The 23,037-nt window shown below is 43.2% G+C and overlaps 1 protein-coding gene across 2 annotated transcripts; it reads left to right on the top strand.

Moving 5' to 3' along the window:
* The first annotated feature begins 549 nt into the window (after positions 1-549).
* Ldhb (lactate dehydrogenase B) lies at positions 550-21,195 on the top strand. Of its 2 annotated transcripts, none has more exons than XM_005364571.3 (8): positions 550-658; positions 2,989-3,122; positions 7,475-7,592; positions 11,536-11,709; positions 14,538-14,711; positions 17,357-17,474; positions 18,959-19,082; positions 20,837-21,195. In XM_005364571.3, the coding sequence occupies exons 2-8, from the start codon at positions 2,994-2,996 to the stop codon at positions 21,002-21,004; spliced, it is 1,005 nt and encodes a 334-aa protein (XP_005364628.1). In that variant the 5' UTR covers positions 550-658; positions 2,989-2,993; the 3' UTR covers positions 21,005-21,195. The 2 variants fall into 2 exon arrangements, with proteins under 2 accessions (XP_005364628.1, XP_005364629.1); XM_005364572.3 differs by lacking the exon at positions 550-658 and adding an exon at positions 938-958.
* The last annotated feature ends 1,842 nt before the right edge of the window (positions 21,196-23,037 follow it).

Genomic DNA, 23,037 nt, shown 5'->3' with positions numbered 1-23,037 from the left:
AACTTGAACATGACGGGCAATATTTAGTTTTCTTCTGTTTTTAGTTTTTGTTTGAAACAGACTCTTAACAGGAGGGTCCAGGCTAGTCTCAAACTCCTGGCTTTCCTCTGGACTCCGCATCCCCACTGCTGGGATTCCAGGCATGCTCAAGACCCTTGCTCTGAGGTGATTTCTGAGAGAGTTCAGAATCACCGGGGGTCTTTCTGAGGGATGGACCAGCAGCAGCATCTTAACCGAGGAGACTGGTCTAAAGTTGAGTCTAAATGCAATCTAGACATAGATTTCTATTTGCGCAAGATGGGGAAGATCCAGAAAGGCCTGAGAGGCAGGTTTAGGCGAAGACTGCCACGGTGAGAGCCAGACCTCAAGCTGGGAGAACGCCGCGGCTGCCAGAAGGTGACCTCCAACTTTTAGAGAGGGAGCGGGGGAGAGCGTGTGCTAACGGCAGCGGTGTCCTTGAAGGGGATTGAGCGAGCCGAGGGGAGTGGTAGACCCAGCTCGGGTTTCCAATCACAATAGAGAAAGCTAGGAGGCTGGAGGGCAGCGGCCCCGCCTCCTCCACCTCCTCCTCCTTTGCAGATCTAGGATCGGCGGTGCAGTCTGCTGACTTTGCGGTGGATTTCCTACCTCAGCGCTAGGCAGAGTCTCTTCTTGTCCGGTAGGTTTGACCCAGGACCCCAAAGCCTGACTCACAGAACAGCAGGGTGTATGTTGGGGGTAGGGAGCGAAGAGGCGTAATTGTTTGGCGGAACAGGAGGAAGGAGCTAGGACACATCCATCTTCTGGGGCCTTTGCCTCTGAGCATCTCAGCTCCAGCCTCTTTCTGCCTGGCGGTTTTTTGGCGTCCAGCCCAGGGAGCAGAGGTGGGCAGGAGGCTGGGGCTGAACTCTGGGCTCGATCTGCATCCTGCAGGCTGGTCCCAGGCCTGTGTGCTATCGGGGGAGAGACTTGTACAAGCGTAAGTGAACCTAGTCCCACCAAGTCCTTGGTCGGCAGGTGGCGGACGCATCACTCACCTGCTGGGGTGCAGGCTGGGGGCACGCGCCTAAGTGCCAGGGAATCCGGCGGGACAAGTGGGTCCTGTGAAGGTTAGAAGGCCTTGCACCTAGTGATGGATTAAGTTCCCTGCGATTGTAGGAATGGGGATAAAGCAAAGTTCAGTCCTAAACGTCCGGCTTCATCCCCGGCTCACGCTGCCCCCACTCGCCCCCCCCCCCTCCCACAGCCGGGTACCTGCGCTTGCTATGCCTCTTAGATGCACTAAGGTTTTGTTTACTTCTTGCGTTCAGTGTGCTAGGCCTAGACTTGCCTCCAGAGACTTTATCCGAGATGTGCGCGCTGCTGCCTCCCTCGCGACCTGCTTTGCACAGGAAAGGTGGCTTGTGGGCCGCAAACCGAGTGAGCCCCAACCTGGGGGAATTAGAGGAAAAACCTGGGCTTTAACAGTTAACACAGAAAGATCCTCTGCGGAGGGGATCTTAGGAAGGGATGTGGGGGACCCTGAGACTGGCGTGTTTTGTTTGTTTGTTCCAATTTATCTCTCCCTACAGTCACTCCTCTGATTTGACGCCAGGCCTGCTACAATGCTTACCATTTCCTTCTTATTTTCTACCACTGTTGGGCGCTGGGAGGAGAATGTGTACTTTTCTCTACACAGCTGAGTCTGCCTGTGCTTGCTGGATCTTCAACAGTGTCGCTTTTGAAATTACCCAACCCAATTTAAGATGTTTTCAGGACAGCACAGCTGGAGAAAGCTTCTGCTTTCCCTTTCTGAATTCACACACACACACACACACACACACACACACACGACAAGCTCTCAGGAATCTCAAGATTTCACTGTGTGACTGTGTGATGGAGTCTGACCTTGACCTCCCCTGATCTTCCTGCCTCCACCTCCTAAATGCTGGGATTCCAGGCCTTCCTAATGCTTTCTGGAACCTACCTAACAGATTTTAAGCCAACTAACAAAAATAAACTTGGTGTGGGCAGGGGTTGGGGAGGCTGTGCTTTTCTTACTGGAGAAAGTCAGCCGCTCTGTTGAAGCCGCTTAAAATACAGGGTCTGTTTGAATCGCTTTAAGTGCTTTGTCCCAGCCCTTTGGAGGCACTTGTCTTTGTGTCCACCAAGAAGCTGCAAATGTGATTCTCTAAGGCAAAATAACCCCTGAAGTGGTACAGTTTGGAGAAACGGCTTAAAATAAACTAACAAGCTACAGACTACAATAGTCGTGATTGACTCCAGCTACTTCCTTCAGGACAACTAAGGGGTCTTCACACAGCAGTTAGCAAAGCCAGGTTTTGCCACTTAGCTCTTCAGGGGTTAAAAGTGAAAAGGCTGTAGGAAGAACAGGATGGGCTATGAACAGGATGATGACCAGGACGTCAGCTGTGATAAGCTAAGCTAAAGAGCAACAAAGTAACCAGCATAGGTTACTAAATTTGATACTTGCTCATGAAGGAGAAACTTGTGAGAAGGGCAGTGAACGTTTCATGAGATTTAAAGCACAAAACTCAGACTTTGCCATCCAGGAGTGAAAGTCATTATTTATAATGGGAATTATAATCATTTCTGTTGGCTTATGAAAAGCTATAAATATAAGTTAGCCGGTTAACATGGTGGTATATAAATTTCTTATAGGGACAATGGAAGGAACTAGCTTATTTAAGTACAAATGTCTCTACCCTTTAGCCAGTAATGAGCGATTATAACAAAAAAGGCCATAGGAGTGATGATGGCAACTTAATTGCGTGCTTGGAGTCCTCTGCCCAGGGGAAGAACTTTTATTTTAAGCTCCTAGGGAATTTTCCTGTGTTTAAATCGTCCATTAGGTGTGATGTGGTTCCCGCAAATGCATTCTGTGTTTAGACCACCCTGAGGTTCCTTGTTGCGCTGCACTTTACTCTGGTATTGAAGCTCTGTCGTTTTAGGCTGTTTCTTACTCAGATTCCACTCCTGGAAAATGCATTGATCACCTTTTTCTTGTAGGCAACATGGCAACCCTTAAGGAAAAGCTCATTGCCCCAGTGGCGGAAGAGGAAGCGGCTACCCCGAACAATAAGATTACTGTTGTAGGTGTTGGACAAGTTGGAATGGCCTGTGCTATCAGCATTCTGGGAAAGGTATGTTTTAAGAGCAAGAGAGGTCATGCGTGCTGCAGGAATGCATGTTCCAGCTGCACAGCCTAGCAATCTTAAGTAACTTCGAAGGTCACGCTTACTTATCTTTCAGTACTTGTAGACTACCAGAGGGTTCTGGTCACTCTGTGTGACCCAGGGATTTCTTGACACTGCTATAGTAGTGTGGTGTCCCCCATCATATTCATATTTAAAATTCTCCATGTTGTCAAAATCACATCTGTTGTAGCAGGTTTTGCCTCAATCCAAGACAAGCATTTTATATCCTTACCACGCCTCTTTTTCTCTGTCTCGCAAGCCTTTGACTTTTTCCGACTGGTCCAGGTCGGTTTCGGGGCATCCTCTTTGGTATATGCTTTTTGGGGACTTCTTTGTGATTAACCCGTTGGGTGGGTGTCACATCAGGAGGACAGCATGGTAACTTGGCCTCATTTCTATGGTGATAAACTGAGACTTGGGGTTGAGTGAGTGACTGGAAAATGCAGATGCCGTGGTCTCCGCTTTCTCTTCTTAGGGGATTTTTGTAGAGTGGCTTGTTGAAAGAACGTCTTACTAGTCTCAAATCTTAAACCTATGGCTTTATTTAGAAATGATTTCAAACTTAAAACAGAAAATTTGTAAAAATTATCTTAATAAATCAGCATTTCCATGTATGCATCGTTCAGATTTGCCAGCCCTCTGCTTTTTGCCGTCTTCTCCCCCCTTCTCCTCCCTCTCCTTCCTTTCATCTCTCTAACCTCCTCCATTATGTGGATATGTATGTATACATACACGTATGTGTATGTATACATATACATACGTGTGTATGTATGTATGTGTATATGTATGTATACATATACGTATGTGTATGCATGTATATATGTATATGTGTATATGTATACACATACGTATGTGTATGTATATGTGTGTATGTATGTGTATATGTATGTATACACATACGTATGTGTATGTATATGTGTGTATGTATGTGTATATGTATGTATACACATACGTATGTGTATGTATATGTGTGTATGTATATATGTATGTATGTGTATATGTATGTATACATATACGTATGTGTATGTATGTGTATATGTATGTATGTGTATATGTATCATGTATGTACTATGAGTTTCCTAAAGCATTTGAGAATATCTTGATGAGATGAAGCTTTCTAAGCCCCCCAGCGTGTCTTCTAAGAACAGGACAAATTCTTACATAATCATTGCCGTCCACAGCTCTCGGCAGGCATCAGTTTTAAGGCTGACTTTGTGTCTCCAGACTTACTATTCCTTTCACCGTCCACCTGCTTAGACTCTTGGTTGTGCTTACAGATAGCCCTTGTGGTTCACATCACTGTTTCTTTCCTTGCTTCTCTGACTTTAGTGACTTTGAGGCCTCGCTGGTTCTGAGAGCGTCCTTACATGTAGGCAGAGAGAAGCAATGCTCGCAAGCAGCACCTCCCCCGCCACAGAGTACACTGACTCTTTGTGCTGAGGCTTCCCGAGTACCTCTGACCAAGCATATTCCTTCTGTTTGTGAAGTTTAATGGGTTGTTGTTGTTTTGTTGGGGACTGAGCACAGGAACTCTTCTGTATGCTAGATGAGCATTCTACAGCTCAGTTCCTGGGTGCGTTCCCAGCACTTTTTATTTTCATTGCTTTTGAGAGTCTATGTGTATCCCACACTGGTTTCAAAGTTGTGGTCCCTCCTGCTTCCACCTCCTGAATGTTGGGATTAGGGGTATGTGCCGCAAGACCTGACCCCACACTTTTTCTTATTTATTTTATGTATATGAGTGTTTGCCTGAATGTATGTGCATTCATGCTTGAGAAGGCCAGGAGAGGGTGTTAGATCCTCTGGAACTGAAGTTCCAGATGGATGTGAGCCACCGTGTGAGTGCTGGGAGTCTAAACTGGTTCCTTTCCAAGAGTAGCTTGTGCCATTAACCACAGAGCCATCTCTCCAGTGTGTAAATTTTAAATTCTAAAGGATCAAATTGTGAATCTTTTAACTGAGAAATAGTTATCAAAGAACTGATCAGTGTGTACTGTGCCCTTTTGCTTGTTTTTTTCTAGCTGCTTTTAATTGGCTAGATACCTACGATATGTGATAGTCTCCTGAATTATAGGGGTTGTAAATTGTCTTAATTGAGTGTTCACTCTTTAGTCAGAACAAAAACAATTGAGCTTACATTTTTTTTTAAAAAGTTCATGCCAATGCCAGTAAACTGCTTTATTCTAAACAATTGATAGATTAAAAAAACTTTTGTGTGTGTGTTGGGGGGGGAGGGTAGATGCTGCTGTTTTACTGTGGGGTCTCCTTCAAACCAGGCTGGCCTCAATCTCATGACAGTTCTGCATCAACTCAACCTTCCAGATGCTGTAATTCTTGGCCCATAACATTACATCCTCCTCACAGAGAACTTTTCTTTTCCTTGTTTTGAGATGAAGTAACTGAGGCAAGAGAAATAATGTCACCTGTCCATTGTCACGTGAACTGTACATGTGGCTATCCCTCCACGTATCTGACAAAAGACTCTAAAGTTGACCATAGAGATAACATACGCTCAGATAGAGAGCATTCCTGCAACACACAGGGCCTTGGATTCAGTTCCTCAGCACCACAAAATAATGTACTTATTTAATGTGAATAACCCACCCAGTGCCACAGCAGCACAGGACATGGGAGAGAACTGTATCCCTGGGTCCTGCAGCCCACTGCAGCTGCTCAGAATATCCTAATACATATCCCTAGGCTAGGACAAGCTCAAAAATGAAAATTAGCGAATGGTACTTCCCCATTTGGTTAATTATTTGAAAAGTTATATCTTTTCCTCCCATAAAAATCTCATACTTAACCAGAACTTGAATATAAAATTGCTGGTATCAAATACCAACCCATTGATGTGAGTCATTTATTAACTAAGAGGCAGAATTCATAACTACATCCATTCCTCTTGAGATTAAAAAGATTTCTATATTAGCATGCTTGGGTTCCAACTGGTCTTGCTCCTTAGTAGTTTATTTATAGTCACAGTAAATGCATGAGCTGTGGAGATGTAGGTAGAGAGATCTGAGTCATCCGCAGCATCAGTCCTTGGCCATGCATCTCTCTGTGTATCTCTGCTTGTGGAGGGTGTGCAGCACACACAGTTGGCTATATTCAGCGCTTTGGTTGTTTTTTTAGGTGCTGACTCTCCTGCTTCCTTCAGCTAAACCTGCACTTCAAAGCTAATTCTCTACACCCACTGCCGCAGAGGCACTGACATCCTGTGGTGTGCTTTCTGACATAAGCGCTGGCTTGTGTTGTACTGTTACTAAAAGACGATTGGAATTGCTGGTGCTGGGTGTGGTTACAGAATCTATTAGGTTATTATTAAGTGAGAAGGTGCTAATTTAGAACTAGAAAATGAAAATGAGGATGTTGTGGGCTCTTAGATGCTGCATGCAGAAGAACAGTTGTCTTTAAAAGTTTTCCAAGCACGTATAAGTAAGAAGGTATATAAAAGTTTGTGTCCATATTTGATACAGAGCTGTCATCTCTCCCCATGTATAGGTATTGGTTCCCGAGGATTGGCTCTTTATCCTAAGACTTGACTGCCCTTCCTGACAAGTTAAGCATTCTAGGGTTCAACCACATTCAACTCCAATGTGAACTCACCTTTGGAGATTTAAATCGATCACCCTCCCATAAGCCCTCTGAACTATGATGACATCAAAACACACTTCTAATGTTGTTCTGAGTCAGTCTTTATCTATCATCTGTCTTTGTCTCTCATAGATATGTGTGTGTTCATATATGTACATATTTGTTCATATATATGTTCATATGTGTACATAATGTGTAGGCAATGTGTCTTTTAATGAACCAACTTAACTTTCACGAGGAATCTTTGTACTTTCTCTTGAATTGTCATTGAAGACCAAACACCAAAGTTGAGGATTTTAGACATTGGGTGCTTAGCTATTTGTAAAGACTTCTTTAGGATATATTGGTCCTAAACCTTCCTTGTATAACTTAGGGTGCTATTTTTATACTCAAACCCTTGGTGAGCAATTCAAATGAGAAGGTGTGTTACTTTCCCTCACAGACAATCAATGGCAGAGAAGGCATGTTTATTTATATCTCTGTAGATCAGGCTGCAAAGATAAGGTGGGAAGTTAAGCCAGCTATAATGTGGACCCCAAGCCCATCCCCAGTGACCCCCTTGTCCAGTGAAGCTTCGTGTCCTCAAGGTTCTACTTTCCACAGACAGCTCTGCTAGCTGGAGCTGCGTGTTGAGAACACACAGCCTGTGGGAGACTTCATACTCAAACCATGACAGGAACGAATGCCCGCTTTTGTGTTCCTAGTCCCTAGCTGATGAACTTGCCCTTGTGGATGTCCTGGAGGACAAGCTCAAAGGAGAGATGATGGATCTGCAGCACGGGAGCTTGTTTCTTCAGACTTCCAAAATCGTGGCGGATAAAGGTAGGTAGTTTCTTTGCATGCTACAAGGGATCTTATGTGAAAGAAATTTTATAATGGATAAAATTATCCCTCCAGCATGACAAACTTATCATTTACTTTTAATTTATTGCTATTACTATCTGTGGTGATGATGCCCAGGGCCTTGCTGGATGCGGAGCAAGTGCCCAACGTTTCCTGAGTTATACTCTATCCTAAACTTTGTTTGTTTGTTTTTCAGGTTTTGTTGTTGTTTGGGTTTCGTTTTGAGACAGGATTTCTTAGAACTGGTTCTGTAAACCAGGATAGCCTTGAACTCACAAATCCACCTTCCTGTGCCTCCTGTGGGCTAGGATTGAAGATGTATGCCACCACCACCCAGTTAAAACTATTTTTTTTATTGAGAAAAGGAAAAAAAAAGAATCCGCCTCCTCCCAGCCTCCCATTTCCCTCCCCCTCCTCCCACCTTTCTCCCCCTCCCCCAAGCTCCTTTCCCCCTCCCTCTCCAGTCCATAGAGCAGTCAGGGTTCCCTGCCCTGTGGAAAGTCCAAGGTCCGCTCCCCTCCGTCCATGTCTAGGAAGGTGAACAACCAAACAGGCTAGGCTCCCACAGAGCCAGAACATGAAGTAGGGTCAAAACCCCATGCCATTATCCTTGGCTTCTCATCAGCCCTCATTGTTCGCCATGTTCAGAGATTCCGGTTTTATCCCATGCTTTCTCAGTCACAGTCCAGCTGGCCTTGGTGAGCTCCCAATAGATCAGCCCCATTGTCTCAGTGGGTGGGTATACCCCTCGTGGTCCTGACTTCCTTGCAGTATTATTTGTAATAGCCAGAACCTGGAAACAACCTAGATGCCCTTCAATGGAAGAATGGATGAAGAAAGTATGGAATATATACACATTAGAGTACTACGCTGCAGTAAAAAACAATGACTTCTCGAATTTTGCATGCAAATGGATGGAAATAGAAAACACTATCCTGAATGAGGTATCCCAGACCCAAAAAGATGAACATGGGATGTACTCACTCATAATTGGTTTCTAACCACAAATAAGGGTCACGGAGACTATAAGTGGTGAACCTAAAGAAACTAAATAAGAAGGTGAACCCAGGGAAAAACATATAGTTATCCTCTTGGCTATGGGAAGTAGACAAAATTGCCAGGGAGAAGGTTGGGATCTTGGGGGTGGGGTGAGATGGGGTAGGGGGAGATGGGGAGAGAAAAGTTAGAAGGGAAGGAGGGGGGGAACTTGGGGAAACAGGAGAATTGGGATGGAGGAAGGTTGGACAGGGGAGCACGGAATCACAGTTCTTAGGGGAGCCACTTTAGGGTTGGCAGGAGACTTGACCCTGGAGTGGCTCTCAGGAGCCCATGGTGATGTCCCCAGTTGGTCCCTTGGGCAGCTGAGGTGACCCTATCCTATAGCAATACTGACGAATATCTTGCATAACACCATAGAACCTTCATCTGGCAATGGATGGAGATAGAGACAGAGACCCACACTAGAGCACTGGTCTGAGCTCCCAAGGTCCCAATGAGGAGCAGAAGGAGGGAGAAAACTATTTTTTTAAACTAGAAAAAGTTGCAGTTGTGGAGTGATTGTTTTAATAATGGCTAATGACAAAACACTCATGATCTTTTTTAGTAATTTCATATACTACAAAATTTCCATCTACCTAGAAATAGTCCCCTATTTAATTTAAAATTTGTTCTCAATTCTACTTCCTGTAGAATGTATAGTCATTAAAAATGAGATTCTTCTCCATTTCTACTGTGGCCATATCACCAGTAGAGAATCTCAGGCTTATGTGAAAGAAATGTGATGTGCTGTGTTTACTGTCTGTATTGGCCTCGGACACGCCAACCTTTTTGCATCATTTTCTAGACATCTGTTTTCTGGAGATTTTGCTTTGGATGCACACAGCATGTGAGCACGTTCTGTCTTTGAGAATCCCTGTAGAATGTGGTCCTGTGTGCCACATACCAGAAGTCATCTTTGTCAGCTTTACATTACAAACACATGGTTTTTGTTCATTTCGCTTGCTTGAGACAGAGCTCATGGAATCCAGGTTGCCTTGAACTCACTATGCACTTGACGCTGGCCTCTCCTAGCTGCAGGATTATAGGTGTGCAGGGCTGTGCTCAGCAGCGCAGTTTGTTTTCTGAAGTAAAATTTGTGTGTTTTCTTTTCTTTTTTTTTAAAATCATCTTTACCTTTTAAAAAATAATAAAACCCCAGAATGATTATATGTAATATCTGTTTTCAAGAATTCTGCATTTCCTTTGTCCCAGAATTGTTCTCTCGTTCCTCAGCTCCCTTGGAAGAAGCTAGCTAATGGCTGTTACTTATGTAGCATTCAGAGTCCTGGGTCAGGTGGTTGGGTTTGTCATTCCACCTTCAGAACACAGTCGTGAGGAGGAGATAAGACCAGTCCTTGCATCTTATGGGAAAAGACTGTTAATCTTCTGCATTAGTGATGGGAATGAGCTGTTGTGTTGGAGTTTGCTGATTGCATCAACACTTCCTTAGCAGAAAAATAAAATATTCTACGAAAATTAATACCACTAGAACATAAATAATCTTCCCTAACAAATATGTGACAACCAGGTATGGTGGCACACATCTATAATCCCAGCACTCAGGAGACACAGGCAAGCAGTTCTAGGCCAGCCTGGTTACATAATAAGTTCCAAGCCAGCCAGGGCTGCATAGTGAGTGATGGGGAAGCTCAGCCAATCACATTCTGTCTTGGGGGTGTGCTGCCCTAAGGAGAAAGAATACAGATAAATCTTGCGGGTGCGCTCCCCCACTCTCTCTTTGGTTCCCTGCGCTCATGCAGTTCACGGGATCTTTGGTCGTGTAAATTTTCCCTTTTTCCTCATTATTAAAAACTAAATCTTTTGTATTGAGCTGGTCTGGTTATTAATCGACCACACCCCTACAAGTGAGACTCTCTTAAACATGCGTACATGCACGCCTTTACATACTGTAGACATGTGTATGTATATGTATAATACATAAGTGTGTAACTCATACTGGCCTTGAATTCATGGCAGTCCTCCTGGTACAACCTCCTGAGTGCTGGCATTAGAAGTGTGTCCCATCCCTTGGTACATGGAATATTAGAAATCAAAATTTGATTTCCAATCCAAACTTAACAGTTTCTTTTCCTTTATAGATATCAGTAGCATTATATGGCTAAAGAGAAACTTAAAATTGAGTTTTATTTGCCTTGTGTGTTACTAACAGGAATATGCAAAACCATAATTTCATGGTGATTGTGGAAAGCCTGTCTGCTGGGCTGCGGGCTCACTGACATGTTTCAGCTGTTCATGGAAATCCAATGGATTTCTTAGCCACAGACATACTTTAGGGCATTTCCCTGGTTCATTATTTGCCAGTTTTAAAGTGGGGTTGCTTCATTGTCTCTCAGGGAAGAAAAAATACAGCTGCAGAAGTTTGAACCTGAAAATCCTTTTTTCTTTCTTGTTTGTTTGTTTTAGACAGGGTTTCTCTGTAGCTTTGGAGCCTGTTTTGGAACTAGCTCTTGTAGACCAGGCTGGCCTCAGACTCACAGAGATCCACCTACCTCTGCCTCCAGAGTGCTGGGATTAAAGCTGTGCACCACCACCCGGCTCTGAAAACCTTTAAATAGGGGCTGGAGGAATGGCCTAGTGTTTAGTTGACTACTGTGTGCTGCTCTTCTAGAGGACCTAGGTTCGGTCCACACTACCTGTGTGGGCAGCTCACAACCACCTGCCACTCCAGCTTCAGAGGATCTGATGCCCTCATCTACACACACACACACACATCTTTTTAAAACACAGTCTTTTAATACAGAAACTTTAACTCTTGTAAGTTCTGGAGACTTATGCATGGTGAAGCTTCCAGAGCATACCATAGATGGCCTATTTGGCCCAGGAGTTGAATTTAAGGTTCCTTCTCTTGCCATATCTCTTCAAGATTACTCCGTGACAGCCAATTCTAAGATCGTGGTGGTGACAGCAGGAGTCCGTCAGCAGGAGGGAGAGAGTCGACTCAACCTGGTGCAGAGAAATGTCAATGTGTTCAAGTTCATTATTCCTCAGATCGTCAAGTACAGCCCTGACTGCACCATCATTGTGGTGTCCAACCCAGGTACTAACGCGGGGCTTTAACTGTGACAGTGGCCTGTCTGGTTCTGTTCTGTCTGCTTCGCCTTTGGGGACTTTGTTTTGGGTTCGCTTACTGGCAGAGTTGGTTCACATGTCTTCTGTTACTGGTGCAGAAAGATGGTGTTTGCAAAACAGATGGCTCCATCCCAGGCCAAATGTTTAAAAATGTGAGTTTTGTATGGTGGGGTTTCATCTTTTTGTTTCATCTATTGTGTGCTGTAGAGCTGGAAGGCATTTGTTAATGATGTAAAGATGGATCTGGGCAATGATCCTGCAAAGTATATGTTATGAAAGTGTAAGGACCTGGGTTTGGATCTATAGCAACCAGGTAAAATGCCATGCTTGAGGACACACAGTTTTAATTTCAGTGCCAGGAAGATGGCAACAGGAGATTGCCTGGCACTCATTGGCCAGCCATCCTAACCAAACTGGCCAACTCTGGATTAGTTAATAAGACAGGGAGCAATTGAGGAAGACTCATAGACCTTTGGCCTTCACGCTTACACAGGTGTGTGTGCTCTTGTGTGCATACGCCATATATAACACACTCCAGTCCCTGACACCACCTCTTTTAGCCTAATAGTAAAAATTATATGATGCCATTGTTTACAGGTTCTGCTGGGCCATCAGACCAGGGTAAAAGTCAGAAGCAAAATCTACACCACCAAGTTGCCACCGAGCCATTTATTTGAATTGATAAATCAGGACAAGAGACAAAATAGTGACATCTCCCAAAGGGGCTTGGAGAGAATGACTTGGTAGTTAAGAGCCCGCAGCTGCCTTTGCAGAGGACCCAGATTCGATTTCCGTCACCCACATGTTGGCTCACAACCATCTGTAATTCTAGTACTGGGGGATCTGATGCCCTTTTCTGGCCTCTGCGTGTGGCATATGGACATATAGGTATATAAACACACATAAAAGAAAAATAACTAAAACTTTCTAAAAACAGAATCAGCTTGTAGAACCTGGTATCAATTGTTTTTCTGTCACCATCTTGCAAAGAAAGTGATTTTGAAATGGCCGAGCTGGTTTTTGTTTGACATTTTCTTGCCTTAGCTTTTTTTCTTTCTGTTTATAAAAAGAACGTTTTCTAAAAACAATTTAAGGTTTTGAAAGTAAATTTTACTTTATCATGTGCCATAACAAATGGCTAAAGTTCCATCTCTGTCACATGCACACACACACACACACACACACACACACGCACGCACACGCACACATGCTTGTTTTGGGGTGCACGGGGGATTGAACTACATGGTAGGTAAGTATTCTCCCGTTGAGTTGTGTCCCCGCTCAGGTCAGTGTCACACATCTTTGGTCTGTAGTTTATCATCTATGTTACTGCGTGATGGTGCGCATCTGACCCTTCCTTGGAGGATTGTGAAGAAGCTTGGGGATCACTGCAGTTCCCTTAGTACTGGGGATTAGGACCTGTTAAGAGACCATTTCTGTATTCCCATTCTTTATGAGTCTAGATTGGGGCTTCCTGGATGGTTCAGTCATGTATGTAAACATGTGCACCAGGTCATGTAGAACAGAAATGGCAGAGAGCTAGCTGTATTATTCCATATCCATGTCCTGTTTCAGTCGTCACTAATTATATCACTCCCATGGTAAACCTTCCAAGTCTGAGTCTTCAGGGAACTTCTGTAGGGTGGGAACCACTTCTACAAGGGAGTGTGTGTGGGAGGGAACCACATCTGCAGGGGTGAACCACTTCTGATGCATTCAAGTTGGCATACAAAGGCATTATCCAGTCAGAGTGAGCTTAAAATACCTTCGCCAGGCTGCACAGAGGAGTGCAGTGGGGGGATAACCAGATGCACTGTTGGCTTCTTTTCCGACAGTGTGCGTCTTTCCTTTTCGTTCCAACATAGCCTTTACCTTCTGTACCCAGCAAATGTCTTACCACTGTGCCACACAGGGGTGAAGGTTACACAGCAGCTGTCCAACCATGAGACAGTAATGACATGAATTTCATGATAACTTGTTAGACAATATCGTACTCAAGAAAATGCATCCTGGCAGCCCTTGCTAACCTAGAAGTGGCAATTGTTTGTGATGACAGCCTCCACAGCCACAGACGGTTAGAACTGGGGGCAATCTAAGTGAGTACGTCAGTGTCATGTTGCTGTGGAAGAGACACCATGACCAGGACACTTACAACAAAATAAAGCATGTAATTGGGGCTGACTTATAGTTTCAGAGGTTTATTATCATAGCAGGAACCATGGCAGCCCACAGGCAGACATGGTGCTGGAGCAATAACCGAGAGTTCTACATCCTGATCCACAGGCAGAGTGAGGGAGCCTGGACCTGGCATGGGCTTTTGAAACCTCAAAGCCCACTCCCTACTGACGTGCTTCCTCCAGCAAGGCCACACATACTCCAATAAGGCCATACTTAGTTCAACAAGGCCATGCCTCCTGATTCTTCTGATCATTCCCTGGTGACTAAGCATTCAACTACATGAGCCAATGGGGGACTTTCTTATTCAAGCTATCCCAGTGAGGGCTGAATCAGCCCTTTTTCTTTCTTTCATGGTAAAGTTCATCGACTTGTAAAGTTCCTAGGTAATCTTATGTCAAATAATAATACAAGTGCACAGTTTTTACATATTTTATATTTACATTTTCTTTACTAATGCTTCATTCTTATCTGTCTGAACCTGAGTCTGAAAAGTTAAGTTACAGACTTTTTTTAGGTCATATCTCATCTGAGAGATGGGCATGTGGAGAGGGAGAAGCCAGAATACCTTCTAATTGGTTCAGCAGTTCCAATTTACTTTCTTTTTTCTAAAATATCTAGTGGACATTCTTACTTATGTCACCTGGAAACTAAGCGGGTTACCCAAGCACCGTGTGATTGGAAGTGGATGCAACCTGGATTCTGCTCGGTTTCGCTACCTTATGGCTGAGAAGCTTGGTATTCATCCCAGCAGTTGCCATGGGTGGATTCTGGGCGAACATGGTGACTCCAGCGGTAAGAAAATGATTCCTTTGTGCTTCCGGCTTATGCAGACTGTTCTTCTTTTAATTCAAACTTTAGTTTTATATGCTTTGCTATATTTCAGAAAGAATTCAGAAATAGTATAGTTGTATTTTTGACTCTATTCCAGTTTGCTTTTGCTGTCATCTGTTCATCCATCCATCCACCCATCCATCCTTCCATCCTTCCATCCATCCATCCACCCACCCATCCACCCACCCATCCACCCATCCATCTATCCGTCCATCCATCCATCCATCCATCCATCCATCCATCCATCCATCCATCCATCCATCCATCCATCCACTCATCCATCCATCATCCATCCATCATCCATCATCCATCCATCCATCCATCCATCCATCCATCCATTTATCCACCTATCCATCTATCCATCCATCCATCCATCCATCCACTCATCCATCCATCCATCATCCATCCATCCATCCATCCATCCATTTATCCATCTATCCACTCATCCTTCCATCCATCCATCCTTCCATCCATCCATCCATTCATGCATCCATCCACCTTGCTATCTTTTTTATTTTTCGTTGTTTTACAGACAGGGTCTTACTATGGAACTTTACAATGTAGCTGTCCTGGAATTTGACATGTAGACCAGGTATGCTTTGAATTCACAAAAATCTACCTCTGCCTCTCTAGTACAGGGGGTAGAGATATGTGCCACCATGCCCAACTTCATCTAGCTATTTTTAAAAACATCTCAGTGTGAACATCTGCACACATGTAGAAATCCGAGGACAACTTTGGGAGTTGCTTTCCTCCTATCACAAAGTTATCAAGGACCAAACTCAGGCCATCAGTCTTGGCAACAAACACCTTTACTTGCTGAGCCAGCTTGCCTGATATATGTTGGCTTAGCTTAGCATCCCATACAATGAAATGTCTCTCTGTACTTAACTCCTTCACAGTCAAAAAATTTAAAGAAAACATAATAATATACATAATCCGACTCTCTTTGTATATCTTATCTTTGCATGGCTTATTTATTTTTACTCTGTTACCTTTTTTTTACAAGTTTAATACCTATTTTATTATTTTTGATCCTTTAATCTATTACTATCTGTATTCTTTTATATTACATTTACTATCTCTTTACTCTTTTTTTTCTCTCCCAAGCCTATGTACATTTTTTTAAACACTGTGTCTCATTTAGAGGTCTTTTCCATCTTGATTTGTCTTTATTGTATATCTGTAATTATTTTTTGACCAGAATTGCCTCTTAAAATGTTAAGCCCTTCTTATAAACTTAAGTGGCGCCATTGCTAGAGGAAATACAGCACTGCCTGCTTGTCCTGCCCAGCCCAGCATGGTGGAGCTGTTTGCTACCTCTGAGAGCCATGCTCACAGCCCCATTTTCAGGCACACAGTGGGTCTGTGTCTCCACAAAGCAAGCTGTAGCATTCTTCTCAGAGACCCCATTTAAATGCTCCTTGGCTGGATCTCCTGAGAGAGCCAGAGGTCATGCTAGCAGCACGGCCCAGAAAGCCGGCATTTCAAAACCACGGCTACCACTGAGTCAGGAAAACCTCTCTTTAAGGAGCTGCAGCACACCACCAGCAAACAGTGAGACACTGTGTTAAACTCCGTATTTGTTTTCTCCACCTACCTAACTTCTGCTCTATCAACAGGCCAAGGCAGTTCTTTTATTCACCAATGGTATTCACAGCATACAGAGGGGAATCTCACATCCCATGGTGTTCCTTAAAATCCATGAGGATGTCTAGTTGGCCTGAAGCAGTAGAAACCATGGACCATGAGGGTCTTACTTGGTCCCTAGCAGTTTAGCTGCTGTCTCTGTGTAATTGCACTGAACTGTACTTGAACCCTCATTCATACTGTGAGTCACACTTTTGGAGTGTGAGACTCAGGTTTCAAAGTCCAGTTCCTATGTTTGTTTGTAGACATTCTCCCCTAAATTATGGAGACCCTAATTTATATATTAGTGTGCTTTTATAATAACTGTATTTGGGTATAATTACCATAGATCTTTTCTTTCTTAAGAAGAAATGGGCTTTTGTTACCAAACAAACAATCCCCAGTAGAGGAGTTTATATTTCTAAAATTGAGAGTTTAGGATGGTCTCAAACTATAATCTCTTGTGATTTTTACCAACCTAGAGATTTGGAAAGAATTTTATGTTCTCTATAAATTATACAGTGACTGTTTTGAACCACATATGTTGAGAGTGAAAAAGGTCAGTAGTAGGGACTGGAGCCATGGCTCAGCAAAGAGCAGTCGCTGCTGTGGCAGAAGGCAGAGGACCAAGTTGATAACACCCACATTAGGTGGCTCACAACTGCCTGTCACTTCAGCCCCAGTTGCTTCGACTATCTCTTCTGGACTCCTTGGGCACCTGTACATGCTCATACAAGTACATACATACATACATACAAATTATGTATGTGTGTATGTACACATGCATGTTATATTTATTTATTTATTTAAAAGGTCAGTTTTGTTGCTAGTTGAAGCTAAGTATTAGAACAAATACTCCCTCCAAAGGGGATGAAAACTCTACTAGAGTCAGATGCCACTGAATAGTACCAACTAGTGTTGGGATAATTTGCATCAGAGTTGAGATCTGAGATAAGAAAGTTTTGTTTTTCTCACAGTGGCTGTGTGGAGTGGGGTGAATGTGGCAGGAGTCTCCCTTCAGGAGCTGAACCCTGAAATGGGAACGGACAATGACAGTGAAAACTGGAAGGAAGTACATAAGATGGTGGTGGACAGGTGAGTAGAGATGACCCCACGTTGGTGAGTTTGTGTCCTGTCCCAGAAGGTAAAACTCTAAGCTGTTTCCACACAGCCTGCTCAGGAAGCTCCTCCCCTGATGAGTCTCTTTGAGAAGTGGGCAGGATTAATTTAGACCAGTCAGATTTGCTGTGCAGGTATCTAGAGAAAGCTGCAATACAAATCTAGCTGTAGCAGTCAACATGGAACTGCCTAGAGAGAGGGCCTTCACTGTGTTACCTGTCAACCAATAAGGTAAACCTGGACCCTGTTAGTCAAATAACCATGTGCACACACAGTCAGGCAAATTGCTGAAAGTATTTAAGCAGCACTGGTCTTACTGCCCTTCACCATACCCCACCCCCTTAAAAAAGTCTCCCACATTAATTTCATTTTCTAAAGCCATTCCTCTCGGTTACCAACTATTCTCTTTCATGATTGTTGTGTCCCAACAATGTATCACTCTGAAATGCAGCCAAAAATGCAGGCTTGGATTCTTCTGGCTCCGATACTCAAGCTGACTATCATACTGGAAGCCATTTAACCTTCAGGGTTATCTATCACCCCTCTTCTCCTAGATGCATTAAGTATAGGTTTTAGTCATTGATAATCATGTTAGTTGTGTATAGTGTAAGACCCTGGAGACTTGTCGAAATGAAGCAACACATTACATACAGGGCTTTATCACTGACAAGTGTTCAGTGTTATTATTTGCAAAGTTCTTGCAGAAAAATTGCTACCTCAAATATGGAAGTTTTACTTAGAATGACTCTTCTTGGAGATTTTGACTGAGTAGTAAAAATAAATCTACAGGTTAAAATTTTCTTAGATTTTTCAGTGCTTTGATTTTATGAATGAAGTTACTGCTCATTTGAGTGATGGCTTATCTTGTCTTTCACTGTTTCCTAAGTTCATTAATACATTTAGAAATACACTTCTTTGTAAATCAATGGTGGTGGGAAGTGTATGGTTTTAGGGACTGGAGAAATAACTTATCAATCAAGGGTTTGTATTGCTCCTGTAAAGGACTGGAGTTAAGTTCCCAGCACCCACAGTGGGTGACTCATGATTGCCTATAACTCCAGCTCTGGGGGCATCTGATACCTCTGGCCCTGGATACTGGCACTCAATGTGCACATATACCCACCTGCACATACAAACACACAGACACATGGTACACATGCATACATTTTAAAAAAATCTTGAAAAGAGAGTCAACATTCATAACCATCATAACTTTGTAAATATCCACTGATACCTGTGTATCACTCTGCCATGTAGTCCTTACATTTTTACAGCTCTTATTTGTACATTAATTCACTTGATGCTCATAAAAATCTTACAAAGCAAGTGTATGTTCTCCTTTACTAAGAGGAACTAAAGCTGGAAAAGTTTAGAAATTGGCCATGATGACCATTAGAGACAGAGCAGGTGTCAATTCAGTGTCGGGTTCAATGATCTCTCAAATGGTTTCTTTTCCTAAGTGCCTATGAAGTCATCAAGCTGAAAGGCTATACCAACTGGGCCATTGGGCTAAGTGTGGCTGACCTCATTGAGTCCATGTTGAAAAACCTGTCTCGGATTCACCCTGTGTCTACGATGGTGAAGGTGAGAGAAACCGCTGGGGGAAAGAAGTAGCAGCATGTCTAGTGTCATGTTGTATAAAGAGATTCATCTAGAGAAAGACAAAGAAGCTTCAGTCCACAGTTACTTCTGCATTTACAGTTTATAGAAACATAGTTGATCTCTTCCCAACCAAAGTCTAAGGCAAGAGCACTTAACTTTGTAGGAGCTGAAGTGTCTGATAACGTTTTCTGAGAAATCTTCCTTGTGTGCCATAAAAACTATTAACCATGAGTCCTGTTCAGAACCTGCCTCTATTGTACTATTAAATAAGCATATACGAGGTCCATTTTAAGCGTATGTAATAAACCGTAGACAGCCTTTCATGGAGCACTCGATAACGTAGCAAATCTAGTTTAATTAAAAAACTATGAAGCAAACATACAAAAGAGGCCAAAAGAACATATGAAGCTAGGGACTGGATGTAGGTTTGTTTTCCCAGTTCTGCTGAAATCAGGTGTATTTGTGCAGATCTGAGCACTGAGGATGTAGAGACAAAAGGATCAGAAGTTCAAAGTCATCCTCAGCTACATGGCAAGTTTGAGACGAACCTTTACTATATTACTTCGTTGGAATAAAATCTATCCAAGGAAAGCAAAGTTATATTAAAACAGCGTATGTAGCAAGTGAGTTGTTTCTACATGTCAGTGCCAAGAATAAAAAAAAAAAATATGGCAAGTAAGTGGGATCGCCAAAAGTAAGCTAGCTGGCTGGGAAGCTGAATTGACAAGCTGTCATTTCAAAGGGGAGTAAAGTGAAGAGCCATCAAGGAAGACACCTGCTGCCAACTTCTGACTTCTACATGCACACATTGAAACACGATGCGCACATGCATCCCCACACATACAGAAATGTAGTTAGGTGTACAGCATGGCACCAGATGTTTGGCTTAGGGTACTATGGACAGTTTATAAAGCGAGTATGGGTCAATTTGAGTAATTGTTGACTTCTTTAGGGTGCCTAGAGAAGAATGTTTTTATTTTATCTACTTTGGTGTATGTACAAAAATGTTTGAGGTTAATAGTTTTAAAGATTAAGATAACGTAACTAATTAATCTATTAGTTATATAGGGAAATTGAATCCATAATCATTTCCCTTATTTAAAGAACATTTGAAAGTGAGTTAAAACTGCTTCCTCAGCACCTCTTGATGGTATTGTCACTCCAGTTCCAGGGGATCTGACGCCCTCTTCTGGCTTTTGTAGACACCTGTACTCATTGGCACACATAAACTCACAGACACAAACACACACAAAAATTTTTGTTGTTGTTGTTGTTTTGTTTTTCAAGACAAGTTTCTCTGTGTAGCCCTGGCTGTCCTGGAACTTGTTCTGCATAGTTTAGCTTCAACGATCTGTGTACTTCTGCCTTTTGAATGCTGGGATTAAAGGCATGTGCCACCCCAGGCACAAACAATATAAAAATGAAAAAAAAATGAGTTGATGGAAAGTTATCCATTAAGGGACCTCATTGAAAGTCATTTAAAGACTCATATAGCAAAGCATATTTAAGCAGAAAATAGTATTTGACTTAAAAACTAAGTACTGACTACCTTCCTGTAGCTAGTTTTTTTGCAGTGTAAGTTTGTATAGTCTATAAATATGAAAATGACTTCAAACCCCAAAGATATATGGACATATGGACCAGTTAAATGAAAAATAGGAGAATACAACATAACTCTGCTGATCATTTGTACCATGACCTCATGCCTTGTCTGAATGCTTTTGTTGCTCTCACAGGGGATGTATGGCATTGAGAACGAAGTCTTCCTCAGCCTCCCATGCATCCTCAATGCCCGAGGACTGACCAGCGTCATCAACCAGAAGCTGAAGGATGATGAGGTTGCTCAGCTCAGGAAGAGTGCAGACACCCTGTGGGACATCCAGAAGGACCTAAAAGACCTGTGACTGCCGGGTTCTAGGCTGTAAACCCAAGCCTCCAAAGTCACTAACCGTGAACCTTTAGTCTTCAGCCTTGTCTATAGGTCACAATTTGCTTCTCCCCTGACATGTGATATGAGCTCACAGATCAAAACCCAGACTTGTTTGATGTTTGCACTAGGAGCTCTTGAACAAATAAAGTTAGACATTGCAGCGTGCTTTCTTGTGTCCTTTTCTCTAGGCTGTTTGAGATGGTGTCTCAGGACCTTTGTAGCTAGGGCCAGCCTTGAACTTGACCTTATGGCTTCTGCTTCCCTGGTGATGAGATACAAGATATAAGCTCACTTTGTTGTATGCTACTCCTCCTTTTTTAAAATGACCTTCCTCCACCTTCTATGTCCCTAAATTCTGCCATCTCTGTTTCTGTAACCTGCCTTAGGGTCAGCATTAGAATATTCACTTGTAGTGTGTTCCATGATTTCCATGTCTTGAGAATATGGTTACAACTTTTGAAGAGTTTTAATTATGGCTACGTGTAGATATGTGCACATGGTGTCACAGCCACCAGATACCTTGAAGCTGGAGTCACATGTAGTTGTAAGTTAACTGATGTCAGCGCTGGGAGCCAAGCAAGGGTTCACTGCAAGGGCAGGCAGAACATGTTCTTTGTCCCTGAGCCATCTCTCAAGCTGTGGCTACAATTTTGAGGGTATAACTAGAGAAGTAATGCGTATTAGTGTGTGTGTGTGTGTGTGTGTGTGTGTGTGTGTGTGAGTGCTCGCATGCTCGTGTGCGTACCTTTCTTATAAAATCTCCCATTTTAATTCTCTGAAAGGAAGAAACTGTTCTGTAAAATTGGGAAAGACTTATGTTGGAGTTGCTTTTGATAAGTGAAGGAAAACGAATGTTTAGGTTGAGTCACCCAGTCCCAGGTGTCAGGAAGACAGCACAATAGAGAAACGAGAGAGAGAGAGAGAGACAGAGACTGATACACATGGGTTATCTAAGACTCAGTTTGGGGATGGTTAAGAGCCATTATAACAACCCTGGTGTGGTAGTTTGAATGTGTTTGCCCCCCCCCCCCCGCCCCATAAGCTCATGGGGCTATTAGGAGGTGTGGCCTTTTTGGAGGAGTCTGGATGATACACACCTTTAATCCAGAGTTGGAGGCTGGCACACACAAATCTAGACTGCAGTGGACACCTTTAATCTGGGCCACACCTTCTGATGGAAGTGTCACTGTTGAATTAGGAGCGGCGGAGCATCCAGCCGCCTGCACGGCTAGCTTTATACCCGAAATAATTACACGGAAACTGTATTCTTTTAATCACTGCCTGACCCATTAGTTCCAGCCTCTTATTGGCTAGCTCTTACATATTGATCTAGCCCATTTCTATTATTCTGTGTGGCCCATGAGCTGGTTTACCAGGAATGATCTTAACCTGCGTCTGTCTGGAGTGGGACAATCATGGCGACTCCCTGACTCAGCTTCTTTCTCCCAGCCCTCTGTTCTGTTTACTCCACCCACTTAAGGGTTGACCTATCAAGGGGCCTAGGCAGTTTCTTTATTTATAAGAAATCACTCCCACATCATGTCACTGTAGGGGTGGGCTTTGAGGTCTTTTTCTCAATCTTTACTCAGCATGACAGTCAGCTGACTTCCTTTTGTCTACAAGGTGTAGCATTCTGAGCTCCAGCACCAGGTCTGCCTGCATGCTACCATGCTCTACTTCATGATCATAATGGACTGAACCTCCAAAACTGCAAGTGAGCCACCCTCAATTAAATGTTTTCTTTATAAGAGTGCCATTGTAATTATTTAATTATTCAGCCACAGATAAGGCTGCACTTCCGGGTTCTAAAGGCAGGCATGTCCGGACGGGTCCTCGAACACAAAGGGCCCCCGCATGACCCACGTGCACACATGCATGGTTACAACCACGTATGACTCAGCTAAAGCCTTGCACGCATGCACGAGTAGCTCATCATCTGTGTCATCAGTGTATAACAGTCACGCCCACCCCTTGTGCGCATGTGCTAAGCAGCTTTTAAAAGCTAGA

The sequence above is a fragment of the Microtus ochrogaster genome (genome assembly GCF_000317375.1).
Source record: "Microtus ochrogaster isolate Prairie Vole_2 chromosome 14 unlocalized genomic scaffold, MicOch1.0 chr14_random_2, whole genome shotgun sequence".
In the NCBI taxonomy this organism is placed as follows: domain Eukaryota; kingdom Metazoa; phylum Chordata; class Mammalia; order Rodentia; family Cricetidae; genus Microtus; species Microtus ochrogaster.
The sequence above is the reverse complement of the archived record's forward strand: the minus strand, read 5'-3'. Positions and strand labels throughout refer to the sequence as shown.